Source organism: Pezoporus occidentalis, unplaced genomic scaffold (genome assembly GCF_034315485.1).
Source record: "Pezoporus occidentalis ecotype Australia unplaced genomic scaffold, CSIRO_AGI_Poc_V1 ctg17, whole genome shotgun sequence".
NCBI classification, from domain to species: Eukaryota; Metazoa; Chordata; class Aves; order Psittaciformes; family Psittacidae; genus Pezoporus; species Pezoporus occidentalis.
Window position 1 is genome coordinate 1,704,322 of NW_026913531.1, and position 12,881 is coordinate 1,717,202.

The 12,881-nt window shown below is 44.9% G+C and overlaps 1 protein-coding gene across 1 annotated transcript; it reads left to right on the forward strand.

The window, feature by feature from the left end:
- The first annotated feature begins 2,966 nt into the window (after positions 1 to 2,966).
- Positions 2,967 to 11,985, forward strand: LOC134161154 (cathepsin E-A-like). The gene is made up of 9 exons (XM_062613730.1): positions 2,967 to 3,076; positions 3,241 to 3,418; positions 5,455 to 5,572; positions 6,038 to 6,156; positions 6,618 to 6,817; positions 7,213 to 7,335; positions 8,008 to 8,152; positions 10,556 to 10,654; positions 10,749 to 11,985. Exons 1-9 carry the CDS (start codon positions 3,021 to 3,023, stop codon positions 10,926 to 10,928), a joined length of 1,218 nt encoding a protein of 405 aa, XP_062469714.1. The 5' UTR covers positions 2,967 to 3,020; the 3' UTR covers positions 10,929 to 11,985.
- Positions 11,986 to 12,881: the final 896 nt, after the last annotated feature.

Here is a 12,881-nt window from a genome sequence, read left to right on the forward strand (position 1 = left end):
AGGATGTTTACTAGTCTTTTCCGTGCAAGATGTGTCTGTGCCATGCAGCAGCGATGCTATGAAATGTAAGGAGGGTTTCCTGGGGGAGGACAACAGAGAGAACATCTGGGAACTAGTGTTGCTGCAAGACAGAGAACAGTGAGTGCTGTAATGTGAACGCCATGAAGTAGGTTTTGGATGGAGAAGCTGGGCAGAATATCAAGCCTGGAGAACAAAGATATGCTGCAGTCATCTGTGGCTGTGCTGTGGAAGAGAGGCTCTGAAAATACTTGCTGTCATGACAGAAGGTGGGACATGCTGGGCATAGCGTCCCAACAGCACCAGCTGCTTCACACTGAATGAGCACCTCAGAGAAGCCACCTTACTGCTTGAGCACTACACACCCTGGCAGAGGACTGCTGTGGGGGTCCTGTCATTCATTCCCAGAGTTCACAGGGCATCCTTTCCCAAGCAGGTACCCTGGAATGTCATCTGACTTACAAGAAAATAGACCCATGGCCCTCATGGTTTTTGTATATGTTTCCATTTCCGAGGAGCTGTGGCATCTTCTAAATGCAAAGCTCCCTGCCCTGTAAGGTACTGTAGGCTAGAGGGGTTGAAAACCAAATGCATTTGGCATAAATAATAATGAATTAACATTCATAGCAAAGACATGTCCCTTAGACAAATCTCATCAGAAATCCTGCAGATCAGGACAACATAAAAGCCTAGGTAAAAGTATATCAGCTGCTTTGTTTAGTCATATTTTCCTTAATAATCCATATGGAGAGAAACAACTTTGCAGTACACCTTATGTTTATAGGCACAGGTACTTACATTTTTTTTTCTACTTGAATTATTTCTACTGGAACTTTTAAGCTGCAAACAGCTTGGGGATCCTTTGCATTATAGTTTAATCATTATTCCAGCTTATCAAAATAAGTCACGATGACCTTCTGTTGCCGCATTTTGTACCTCTGTTGGCGAAATGAATGTCTGCTTGGAACACACGGTGAGATCAGAGTATTTGGGGAAACTATAACCTTTGTGTGGTGAGACAACAAAGGGCTACATTTGCAATAAATGAATAATCTTGAGCTTTCTGAGAACCAGCAACTCAATGGAGGCTCTAAGGCAAAGGCAGTCCCCTCACCAGACCCAGGGCGGTGTTTTGAAAGCCACTTCGTGTCTTCAGAGTTATCCTGATGCCCTCCAATGTGAACATTAATGACTTCCCAGAAGCATTTCTGGCATTTGAGGAAAAGTTCAAGTGATAAAGGTGCTCAGCACAGACGTTGTCTTGCTCTTGTCAAAGTGACACTGCTCTACCAGAGGGCATGACATCTGCTCTGCTGCGCATCAGGTGGCGCATGTAGGCTCCTTGAGAAATGCCTTTGCTCCCTGGAAGTTCACAGATGACCACAGCTATTGCTCACTGTCCTCACTGCCAGCACCCAACTCCTGCAGCTCGGTGGCTGGGACATCTGTGGGGCAGAAAATGTAGTTGCTTGCTGAGAACTTGTGTAAAACCTCTGAGTTTGCAAGAAACAGGGAATGCTGCTCAGAGCTAAGGAATTAAAGACCAATCGCAGTAAAATGAAAACCAATGTAAAAGCTGTGATTTTTAGATTTTAGTATTTTTTATGTAAATTAAAACTAGAGCTGCTGGTGCTTTTTTCAGCTCTGCACACAGCTCTGGACAACAGCCTTTGCTGAGTTTCTGTAGCCCTCATGCTTTTGCAGGTGAGTTTGAAAAAGTAGAATGTGTGTCTCAAAATCCAGGGGACTAAAGACTAGAGCTCTGAATTAGTTTATTTTAAGGCAAAACACTGTGTGTTTGGGTTTTTTTTCCTGTTTTTTCTTGACTGGAGCATTGCTGCTAGAGCAGATGATGACTCCTGCTTCCTTCATGTTCTTGACATTCACTCTTCGCTGTGCAAAACATCTGCTGTCTTTTTTGGGAAGGTACTGAATTCCAGTTCACCCTCATGTGGTGAGCAGTTCATCTGAAATAAGTGATGTATTCCAGGGAAAAAGTTGTCATTGCTCTTTTCCCAGCATCCTAGCATAGGCCTTTGAACAAAACAGGCTGATTATTCACATTTAGCTTTGTCGCATGCCAGGCTGCAGCATGTGATTGCTCACTGCGCTTCCTCATGCAGAGGAAAGATTCAGAATGTCTCACAAGTAACTCACAGTCTCAGCGCTGAGCTTCCTCGCAGGCAGTTAATGGGTTTGGGGTTGCTCTCTGTCAGATCAGCCTCTTCGACGCCGTGACTTTTCCGCCAGTTGGAGTTGGATCCAAGTGTCAGGCAGGGGTGGGAACCGCTAACCTCAGGAAACTCGCAGGAAAATAAACCCGAGCAAGCACTTCCAAGTGTCTTGCTGAAACCCGCACAAAGCCACTGGCTGTTTATTACTGTGTGTTGCAGCCTGTCATGGTTTTTACTTTCAATCCCCGTTTTTTCATGTGGCAGTCACATTTATGTTTAGCCTGGAGCTCTCCCATAAATAGGGAATTAAGCTTCAGTTGTTAAGGGATGACTTGTCACAACCCTATCAAATGCCCTGCTGAAACACCTCCATGTAAAAGGGAAATGGTTACATGTTACGTCCTCTTTCTCTGCATTGGATACATCTGGGCTGCTTGTCACTAAAATAACCTTGAAAAGAAGCTTACTTGGAGGGAACCAGGCAAGTTCCTGGACCACCTCCTCTTTCCCATCCTAACAGTAGCCAAGCTCATACCATGTATTTATGTAAATGACACTAAGGATTGTTAATAAAATGTTTATTTGGTCTACAAATAAAATGTCTATTTGGTCTACACTGTGCCCTGGTTATCTGTCTTAGTAGCTCCACTGGACACTGCTATTTGCACAATCCAGCGGTTACTCTGAGAGCAAATGAATCACTTTTCTGCCAAAGCACTGACCTCCTGTGATTGATTGACCTGGCGAACAGCCCTCTGCTGACAACAGGCTATAAAAAAGGGACTTCTGAGTAAATGAGTGTTGTTAGACTCTGACCTGCTTGGAGCCATGCGGGTGATGCTGTTGGCTGTGCTTTATGTCCCATTAACCCTGGCCCTGGAACGGTAAGAAAATGCATCTAGCATCACTGGCACGTTTGAGATGCTTTCCAGGGTGCTCGTTGCTACTTGAGGTCTCAAAAAAGAAGCAAATTTAACAATAAAAGAGTGTATGAGAGCTCCAGAAAGGAGAGCCAGTGAATTTTTGTGCATTTATGTTGTTTCTGTAGAATCCCCCTCATTCGATTCAAATCTATCAAGAAACAGCTGAAAGAAAAGGGAGAATTAGAGGAGTTTTGGAGGAATCACCACCCTGACATTTTTGCTCGGAGGTACCTTCATTGCTTCCCTGCAGATATTGCTTTATCAGTTGGAACTGCTTCAGAAAGGCTGTATGATTACATGAATGTAAGTACAGTTTTGGTAATGCAATCGTAAGGATTTGTTGTTCTCTTGAAGATGCTTTATTTTTTTCCAGCACATTTCAAATCTAGTCTCTCAATGAATATATAGGGCTTGAGGTGGCTTGCTGCTCTACACTATTAGATCATAATATCACTAGGTATTCGATCATACAAAATAGTCTGCTAGTCTGCAAAATATCACTTGTCTAGATCCAGGTTAGCATGGGACCTGTGTAGAAAGCTGATGTAGTCTAGCAGTGGTAGTTCTCTGACAAGTTTCATTTTTGTGTAGATCTGGATTGGACTTGATTGGGAATCTGGACTAATGTAGGTTTGCCTGTATCAATCTGTGTTCAGGACTGCTTTTTTTTTTTGGGGGCAGAACTTGATTGCTTCATTTAGCTGTATTCTATTTATCAGAAACTTGGATGTTTGCATGGTATAAAAGAAATCCCCCAAATCTCATTTATTTGACCATGTGGCGTCATAAATCAGTGATAGCAAAGACCCAAGTAGGGTTTTTATTTGTCTGCTTTTATCTCCTGAGCTTAATGTGTATTAAATATTGGAGACTGACCTGGCTCTCACACTAACCTGGCTGAACTGACTACCTAAATTGAAAAAGGTAAAAAAGGAGTTCCATTGGATCTCAGACAGGCAAGTCAGCAGGTCAGCCATTCTGTAGATTGTCTTTCCTGGGTTTAGCATGTTGTCCTCTTGGATGGTCTCTGTTCTCTGTTTTATTTGATCCTTCTGTTATGCTTATGTAAAGCAAAGCTAAGTTGCAGAGACATTGTGGAGGCTGCATGTGAGCAGGTAAGGGAAGGCTGAATTAATTCAGCAAGAACTTCCTGACACTTGAGAGCTGTAATGAAATATGTCAAGGTGAGCTAGAGATGTGTGTAAGATGTATTCTTCTGTAAAAGAAGAATAAAGGAGACTGAAACATATCAGCCTGCTTTAAAGCTTATCAAAGAGGGGATAAATCTCAGAAGGACAAAACACACCCCCTTCCCCAGCATATCCAACTAACACCAGGAACACTTTTGTGGAGGTTTCAGTGCAAGGTGTTTGTGTTTTTTCTTTTTGATGTACATGTCTTAGAACTGCCTCACTTTACAGATTAACTGATAAAGGTTTGTTTAATACAGGAAGGAATAAAATCCTACTGTATGTTCTCTTAAATGGTGCACTTGCTTCCCTTTTCATGACTATCTCATCCAGACCCTAAACTCTGTGGTCAGAAACTATATTCAGTGTATTAACAAGTATGCTCTTGAAGATACACATTCAAATATTTGCACTGCTACAAAAGGCTTGGCACTGGCTATTGCTTTTCTATCTGCATTTGAATTCCAGAAATGCCTCTTCCTAAAAATAGGCCTCTTAATGCTGAAATGCTCTTCCAGGGCCAGATAGGGGCACTTAGACACTTGTATTCGGGATGTGGATAAGCTCTTCGCTTCAGCACTCATGTATTCACAGATTATCCTCAGCTGGTATGCAGGAATGGTCACTCATTTCCACTGGATGAATTTGTTCAGTTCATCAGACACAGTCAGTGCAACAGAGCAGTTTTTTGACTTTCTAAAAGCTGATAATTACAAAGGAAAAAGCTCAGCCACGTGTGACAGTGTGCCATCGGTTGGAGCCCTCTGACTCTGACAGAGGCCGGTCATGCTGTCTCTGCACCACTCATTTCTTACTGACATCAGTAAGGAGCTGCCTGTGTGGTTGTGCGAGAGTTTTGTCTTGGAGTTGACCACTGAAGTCGGTGCAAGGGGGCTTGTTGACTTCATGGGGGAACCCAACTGAGTGTTTGCTTAACAGGCTTTAAAAATCCTGCACTGTTATGCATGCAGCTGGAGTGAAACCTGCTGCACACAGCCACTCCTGGAGCCACACACAGTGCCCTGTGCATGCCTTCATGTTCAAATTGCTCCCAACCCCCTGAGAAAGCATTGTGTGATGCTCCCACGTCTGCCTGTTTCTCGGGAATAGCAGTGCAGCCCAGAGCAGGTTGTGTTGTTTGCCCCCCAGGCACAGTACTATGGAGTTGTGAGTGTCGGCACACCGCCCCAGAAGTTCACCGTCGTGTTTGACACCGGCTCCTCCAACTTTTGGGTCCCTTCTGCTTATTGCATCAGCGAAGCGTGCAGTAAGAAATGTTACTCTCCCTTTTGCTTTGTGTCTTGGGTTCCTTGGACACTTCTCCTTTCCCAAGGAGCTTGCCTGCAGCAGGGATTTGGGAAGAGAAGATTTGGAGCACCCCTGAGGGTCACTGTACTCTCCCTGGCTTGCTCCTCTGTCCCTCCGCATCACCCCACAGCCAGGGCAGGCACTGGCTGCACTGCCATGGGTCCTTCTGCACCATGAGGTACCTAATGTAAAGGGCATGAAAATAAACCTGAGAGCTACCAATAGTGGTGAAAATGCCCATTTTTGTTTTAATTTGTCTTTACAACCCCAAGTAACCTCCAAGGTACAGAAAAATAGGGCTGTCTGGAGGGCACATCCACCTCCATCAACACCTTCCTCTTGCATCTCATCTGGTTCTGCACTGGGGAGCAGGTGCATCACCATTACCTCCCCTCAGTGCACAAATGTCATTTGTTTTGTGTAGGGGTGCACCAGAAATTTAAGTCCTTTCTGTCAGATTCATATGAGCATGGTGGGGAAGCGTTCTCCTTGCAGTATGGCACGGGACAGCTTCTGGGCATTGCTGGCAAAGACACACTGCAGGTAAGCATCCACCTCAAATGGGTGTCAGCCTCCAGGTCAGCTGTTTTGAGGCAGTTCACATTCTGGCTTTGCCCTGGAAAGCCTTACCTGGTTTAGGCAAGGGCAGGGTGGAGGCCCCAGCAAGCTGGGTGCTGAGAGGTGAAGGTGCTGTTCCAGCTTTGTGCTACCAAGACAAACCCATAAGATTCTGTTTTTCATTTCTGCTTGTCTCCTTGGGTCCTGTCATGGATTTATAAACAAACAGCCATAGAATCCAGGCATTACAAGGAGTTGATGTAGCCTACCTGCCAAATGAGCACCTGTTCTATTGATGCAAGTCACCTAAGGATATTGTGCAGGCTTTATAAAAGGAATGAATCCATTCATATGGATCTGAAATGTGGATAATGTATTCTAAATGATGGTGTCTTTGCTTTCAACTGTTTTGGGATTGTTGTTTTTCTTTTTTTGGTACCAAACAGATCAGTAACATCTCCATCAAGGGCCAGGACTTTGGCGAGTCGGTGTTTGAGCCAGGAACAACCTTCGCCCTTGCCCATTTTGATGGTGTGCTGGGCTTGGGATACCCCTCCTTGATAGTAGGCAATGCTCTGCCCGTGTTTGACAGCATCATGAACCAGCAGCTGGTAGAGGAGCCGGTCTTCTCTTTCTATCTGAAAAGGTCAGTCTTTAAAGCGACACTGCCAAAAGAGAAGTACATCTGTTTTAACTGTTGACAGCCATGCATCTTTATAAAGCTTCAACTCGAGAAAGGAATTTTCCCCATTTCTTGGGTTTTGATTGTTGTTTTTTTTTTGTTGCTTTGTTTATTCTGAGGCAAAAGCAGCAACTGGCTCAGCCTGCTCCTGCTGCCTATCTCAGTCCTTGGCAGCCTACAGAACATCTTCTCAGAGGTTGTTTGGAGGCTCTGAGATGGGACATATGCAGTTATAGGTTAGAAATAATCCCTTTCAGTTCCCATACCTGAATTTAGAAACGGCTGTGGTTTGTCTTTTGCTTTTTTAAGTGTCTGCTGGCACACTCCCATGTCTGTGTTAACCTGTCTTCTGCTTTCAGAGGAGACGACACCGAGAATGGTGGTGAGTTGATTCTGGGGGGGATAGACCATTCTCTCTACAAAGGTTCAATCCACTGGGTTCCAGTCACCGAGAAAAGCTATTGGCAAATACACGTGAACAAGTATGTATGTATGTATGAAATATCTGGTGGAATTCACCTCCCCAGGTAAAACCTGCAGGCAGAAACACCTGGTTATACAGGAGGACTCAGCTGCAGTGTTTTACCCTTGTGCCTTTAGAAGAGGGGTTTCACCAGAATGAGGCAGGGGTATATTAGCTCTTTGAATAGGCTGAGATATGGGTGGCTGTTTTCTGGCAGAGCATCTTAATATGTTTTAGTATGATACACCAGTGGTCAAGTTGATTCTTGGTAGATTATTCAGTTAAGAGGTCAAGGCACACAGGAACAGAATCCAGCTCTGGGTCTTGCTCTCATCTTTCCTGTTAACCTTGGTCAAAGAAGTCAGTGTCTCTTTGCTCCTCCTCCATCATGCTGTGTAAATCAAGGACAACACATACCTGTGGGTGAGAACAAATTCATCTGCAGGCAGCAAATGATTAGGGCAGTAGGAGTCTTGAGAGAGTGAGTGCACAGACAGGACATCTTCCTCATGCAGTTTCCTTTTATTACCTTCTTGGCTTCTAAAGACATTCTTGTCTTTAAAGACTGGCAAAGCTTGGCAGCTAGTTTTAACCTTAGTCCGTACTCTGGCACTTTAGCTAGCAATAATGTGCTGCTTCAGTCACAATGTATATGCCATTTGCTTAAAGATGCTTTGTTTTTCGCTTGCAGTATAAAGATCCAGGGCCGGGTGGCATTTTGCTCCCACGGCTGTGAAGCCATCGTTGACTCAGGCACTTCTCTTATCACGGGCCCCTCTTCACAAATCAGGCGATTACAGGAGTATATTGGGGCAAGTCCATCACGTACTGGAGAGGTAAAAACTATAGAGCCAGAAACCAGCCAGAAAACAGGAAGAGAAACTGGTATTTGGTGCAAAAAGCTTATAGGGTGGGAAAATAACCAAAATAATAGCTCAGAAATGTCCCAGCAAAAGCTTTGCTTCCAGGACAGCACTGAACTCACAACCAAGCTGGTTTTGACCCATCTGCCTTGCTGCCCCAGCCCTCCTCACAAATGTCCACTTCCTTTCCCATACTCATCTGTACCAGTGCGTAAAGAAGTAATGGGGGAATCTGTTTGAGGACTCCATCTGTAGTCTACATCAGGGATCATTCTCTTTCGTAAAATCAGAGGATTTTCACTGTCCTCAGCTGTAGACATTGGCTCCCCAGTGATGCTGCCATGGCCAGCCCCATCAGCATCAAATGAAAAGGGAAAGGTATTTTAATTGCATCATACAATGGCTCCACTGACAAGACCTCTCACTGTCAGCTTGCAGTGGAGCAAGCAGTGTCGTGCCAGGGCTCTTGGGAGTCACTCACCATGCTGGCTCCTGGCAGATGGGCCACATGCTTGGACAGACCTCTCTGTCTCTTATTCCTCTGTCTCCTCACTGGTTTTCCTCTTTTCCTTTCTGCTCTCTCCTGCATCCCCCTTGCATCTCTGCCACAAGTCCTGCCCTCTCCCAACCATGCCTGCCCTCTGAGGAGAACCTCCTTCTCCTCCAGTGGGACAGAACATCTTTGTTGTACCATTTGATGGCCTCTGTGACCCTGCTCCTACAACCCCTGACTCCCTGCACCAGTCTTGGGGGAGCTTGCATGAGCCGAAGTTGCTTGAGGTAGCTTAGGCTTTCCCATCCCAGGCTGGGATGTCTCTCTGCTGCCCTTTGCATCTCCCTGCTGGCAGTTTTCACATGGTGTAACTGAACCCTTGTAACATCTAAGCACTCAGTTAGCAAGCTTGAGACGGCTAAATCCACCTGCCGCCAGGGAAAGAGCAGCTTATTTTTACTCAAATGCCTTATTGCTGGCCCTTGGCTGATTCCCATGGGTAATCGCCACATCAGCACAGCTCCAGTGCACCAAGTAAAGCTGCCCTGTATGACTTCTGTCAACTTTGCAGCTAGCTGTCTTGATCCTGACCCACGACTGCTCTTGGAAGAGCATTGAGTGTTATGGTTGCTCCGCAAAGATCAAAGACATAAGTGGACTTTTAATCTGTCTCCTTTTGTAAAAGGAAGACCTGGAGTGGCACTTGCGTATTTCCAATGTACTTATATTAGCATAATATAAACCAGGAACAGGTCATGGCAGTATAAGTCTATATACTCCAGTGCTGACACAAGAACACTCAGCCAGCATCTCAGTTTCTGCAAAAAAGCATCCTGAAAGCAAGACTTTCTATGACTCTTTTTGCAGCAAGCACAGATAGGCTAAATATATAGGCTCAAATTTATCCCACTGTAAGTGGGTGCATCCATCAATGATTTTACCAGAACTTGTATCTCTTACCAGCAAGGATTAATTTATTCTGGACATACTAGCTATGTGAATGAATAAATGTAAATGAAAATGTCTTGCTTCTTGTCTCCTACAAACTATCACACTGGCTTTTTCAGTCTTATCCTCTGTATCCCATCATTTATTTGTTCTAATGGTATGACACCTGATAAATATACACAAGATTTAGAGGTATGTTTTCATAAAGCAGATTTAACAGCAACAAAAATAGATTCTTCCTTCTAGGAAGTCTCTAAAACAATGACTTTAAACACTACAGTTTCCACAAAGATCCCTCTGGGGCTTGGAGCATTCTGCAGTGCCATTTAACATACCCGTTGTTTCATGAAATAACAAGAAAGGCCAGGAAATTATCTTCTGTATTACTGTAAGTGGATGTATTACTTATGGGAATTAATGACCATGCCAGAGTTTAGTTCTGATCTTTAAATCCCACTTCAGAGCAGTGTGTAAGCACAAAGCACTGTATTCCTCACTGGCTTTTTTCCCCTAAAATGACGATGTGAGGGGAGGGAGTGGGGTGAATGCTCCCTACGTAGGCTGGAGGCAGTTTCCTCCATCCAGTCCAAGTCTTTTGCTTGCTGAAATGGATTCACTGGGGCTCACACACTCAGTTTTGCTTCTGAGTTCTACCTGGGGCACATCAGTCTCCCTTCACCTAATTTCTTCTGAGGCTCACAAGGATTTTCATCAGTACTGGGTTTCTTGGGGCTTTGGTGCAGCGGTCTGAGCTGCTAGGCTGGTTTGACCCAGTGCAGGAGCTAGAAAGCTGGAGGGCAGTGTTGGGCCATAAGTCATCCTGATGCTGCTTGTAGCAAATTCGCTATTACCTGCTGCTAAAGTCTTGTATTCAAAGGGCAATACTTAAAAAAAAAAAGGCAAACCTATCCCGCCTCAATCCATGCATCACACAGTTTCTTGTAGACTGCAGAAGACTGTCCAGTTTGCCTCACATAAGCTTCACGATTGGACACCATGAGTACAAGCTGACAGCAGAGCAGTACATCATAAAGGTGCGCATCTGCAGCCTCCCTGTTCCATATTTCCTGCTTCTTTAGATGGGGCTGGAGCAGGCTACCCCAGGACACTTTGTGCTTTCTCTTCCAGGAGTCTATTGAAGACCAAACCTTCTGCATGAGCGGCTTTCAGTCTCTTGACATCCCGACTCGCAATGGTCTGCTCTGGATTTTAGGAGACGTCTTTATGTCTGCGTTTTACTGCATTTTTGACCGTGGGAATGACAGAGTGGGATTTGCAAAAGCTGCTCATAGGAAGGATTACGACTGAGTCCTAATAGCGTTTATTCTGCCTTAACCTAAATGTTAATGTAATGATCTTCAACACAAGCGTGAAGAAGGGCTTTAACTGAAACTCTGGACCTAAATGCAGTTGTGCTGTCCCCCACCAGGTTTTAAGGGCTTTGATGTGATACTTGTCCCAAATTACACAGCTTGGTTCAATCTCCGTGTGTTTACATCTCAGAAACTATTTTTCCTAAACAACTGACGGACATCACAGCTCTCAGGGTGAAGTGCAAACAGCTCAGCACTCAGGTCTGCAAAAGAGCAGGAAGGATAAAATAGGCTGAACAGTGCCAGGCTGACAAGATAGCAGTTATGAGCAGGGGAAACTAACCCCAGTCTGGGCTGCTCTGGGTATTCTTTTTTATTCTTGTGTGCTAGTTTCTCACTGCTTTCCTTTTCCTCATTATTTTCCATGGCTAGTCCTTTGTCCATCCTTGTTTCCTTAGTACCATGGAAATTCTTTTTATACTGGCTTGCTCCAACCAGTTTATATAAAGGGGAATTTGACTGATGTCTGTATGACCACTAATGTGCACTACTGTTACTTGCACACCATTTCCTCCTCCTTATGCCATCTCTCAAATTTGCTTTTTCCCTTGGGTTCATTCTCACTTGTCACTTTCCTATTCCTCTTTTGGGTCTCAGCATTCAATGCCTATTTCTTAGGTCAGATGCTGCTTTTAGTGGCTGACACCTCTGTCCCTTGGCGGTGTGGGCAGCTGGGAGCAGCATCTATATGCGTTACTAAACCCAGACCACAACCCTTGCAATGGGAGGTACAAAGGGGTACCGATGCATCCTCCCCACCTCAGATGAGTTACAGGATCAATGCACCAGCACTGGACATTTACTGTCTCTTGCTCAGCCACTTCTTGTCACCAGTGGCAGCTGCTTCAGCACTGGAAGAGGTGTGAAACAGCCATAGGTAGCTGTGCTCATTTGGCAAAAGAAGATTTACCTAAATTACACCCGTAGGAGTATGTGGATTGTTAGAAGAGATACTGCCCCTGTACATGTGAATAAAACTTAACCAAACAAAATCTGCTTTGGTCTTAGTGCTGTTTCAGTTTCATTTTGTGTTGTCTCACAGGGCAAGGGGGAAGAAGGCATGCAACAGAAATTGAAAATACAGGTTGCTCTGCAGCCTGGAGGGGAGAGATTTGATGTGTTGGGGCATTGGGGCTGCTTGTGTCTCACTAAAGCTGGTAAATGCCTGCAGCTCCAACCCTATGCAGCAGGCACCTCCCAGGTAGGGCTGTGGGGAGCTGGAGACTGGCCGCACTGTGGCATGGCTGGGGCAGGGGCTGGTGGCCCCAGGGGACTTGTTGCTGCTGCCTGTCTGGATGTGCTTAGCGCAGACCCAACACAACATCCATTACTGGCCTTGGCAGCTTTGGGGTCACAGCCCCTTAGATTTGAAGGCTTTAGCTGTAAGACTCAATAATTATTATTAAAGCAAGATCGCTTGCTTGTAGGTATCTCTGAAATACTGATCCTGCCTTCCAGTATGAAATACTCCCTCTCTCTGGCGCATGTTTTCACGACCCTTTTTGCAGCCACATTGTGTTACACATTTGGCATCCAGGCTGTCAACCTGTAGCAGTGGGGACCTGCTGCCACTTGTCTCTCTGCAGACAAGATGGAGCTGTATGAAGTTACCATGTATTTCAGGCCAGTCTTGCCTTGTTTCACCTTTGTCCATGTCACTCTTAAAGAGCAGAGTGACCATGAGATAACTTACTTACTGGTCTAGAAAATGTTGTTTGTATAGTTGCAAACTGCAACAAACATCCATAAAGCCTTCTCAGTCAATTAACAGTAGGGGGTTACTTTTGTTTCCCCTACTATGCAGCAGACTTAACATATTGGTACCTTTCAGTTTCTCTAAAATAGGTATATATTCCTCAAACATGAGCTTGCAGTCAGAGTTAGAGAT

What these genes read in the sequence shown, in the direction of transcription:
- LOC134161154 (XM_062613730.1), top strand. Translation starts at nt 3,021, where the DNA reads ATGCGGGTGATGCTGTTGGCTGTGCTTTATGTCCCATTAACCCTGGCC. An exon ending in GGCTGTATGATTACATGAAT is followed by an intron (nt 3,419 to 5,454) that starts GTAAGTACAGTT and finishes TTTGCCCCCCAG; the next exon opens with GCACAGTACTATGGAGTTGT. An exon ending in TGGCAAATACACGTGAACAA is followed by an intron (nt 7,336 to 8,007) that starts GTATGTATGTAT and finishes TTTCGCTTGCAG; the next exon opens with TATAAAGATCCAGGGCCGGG.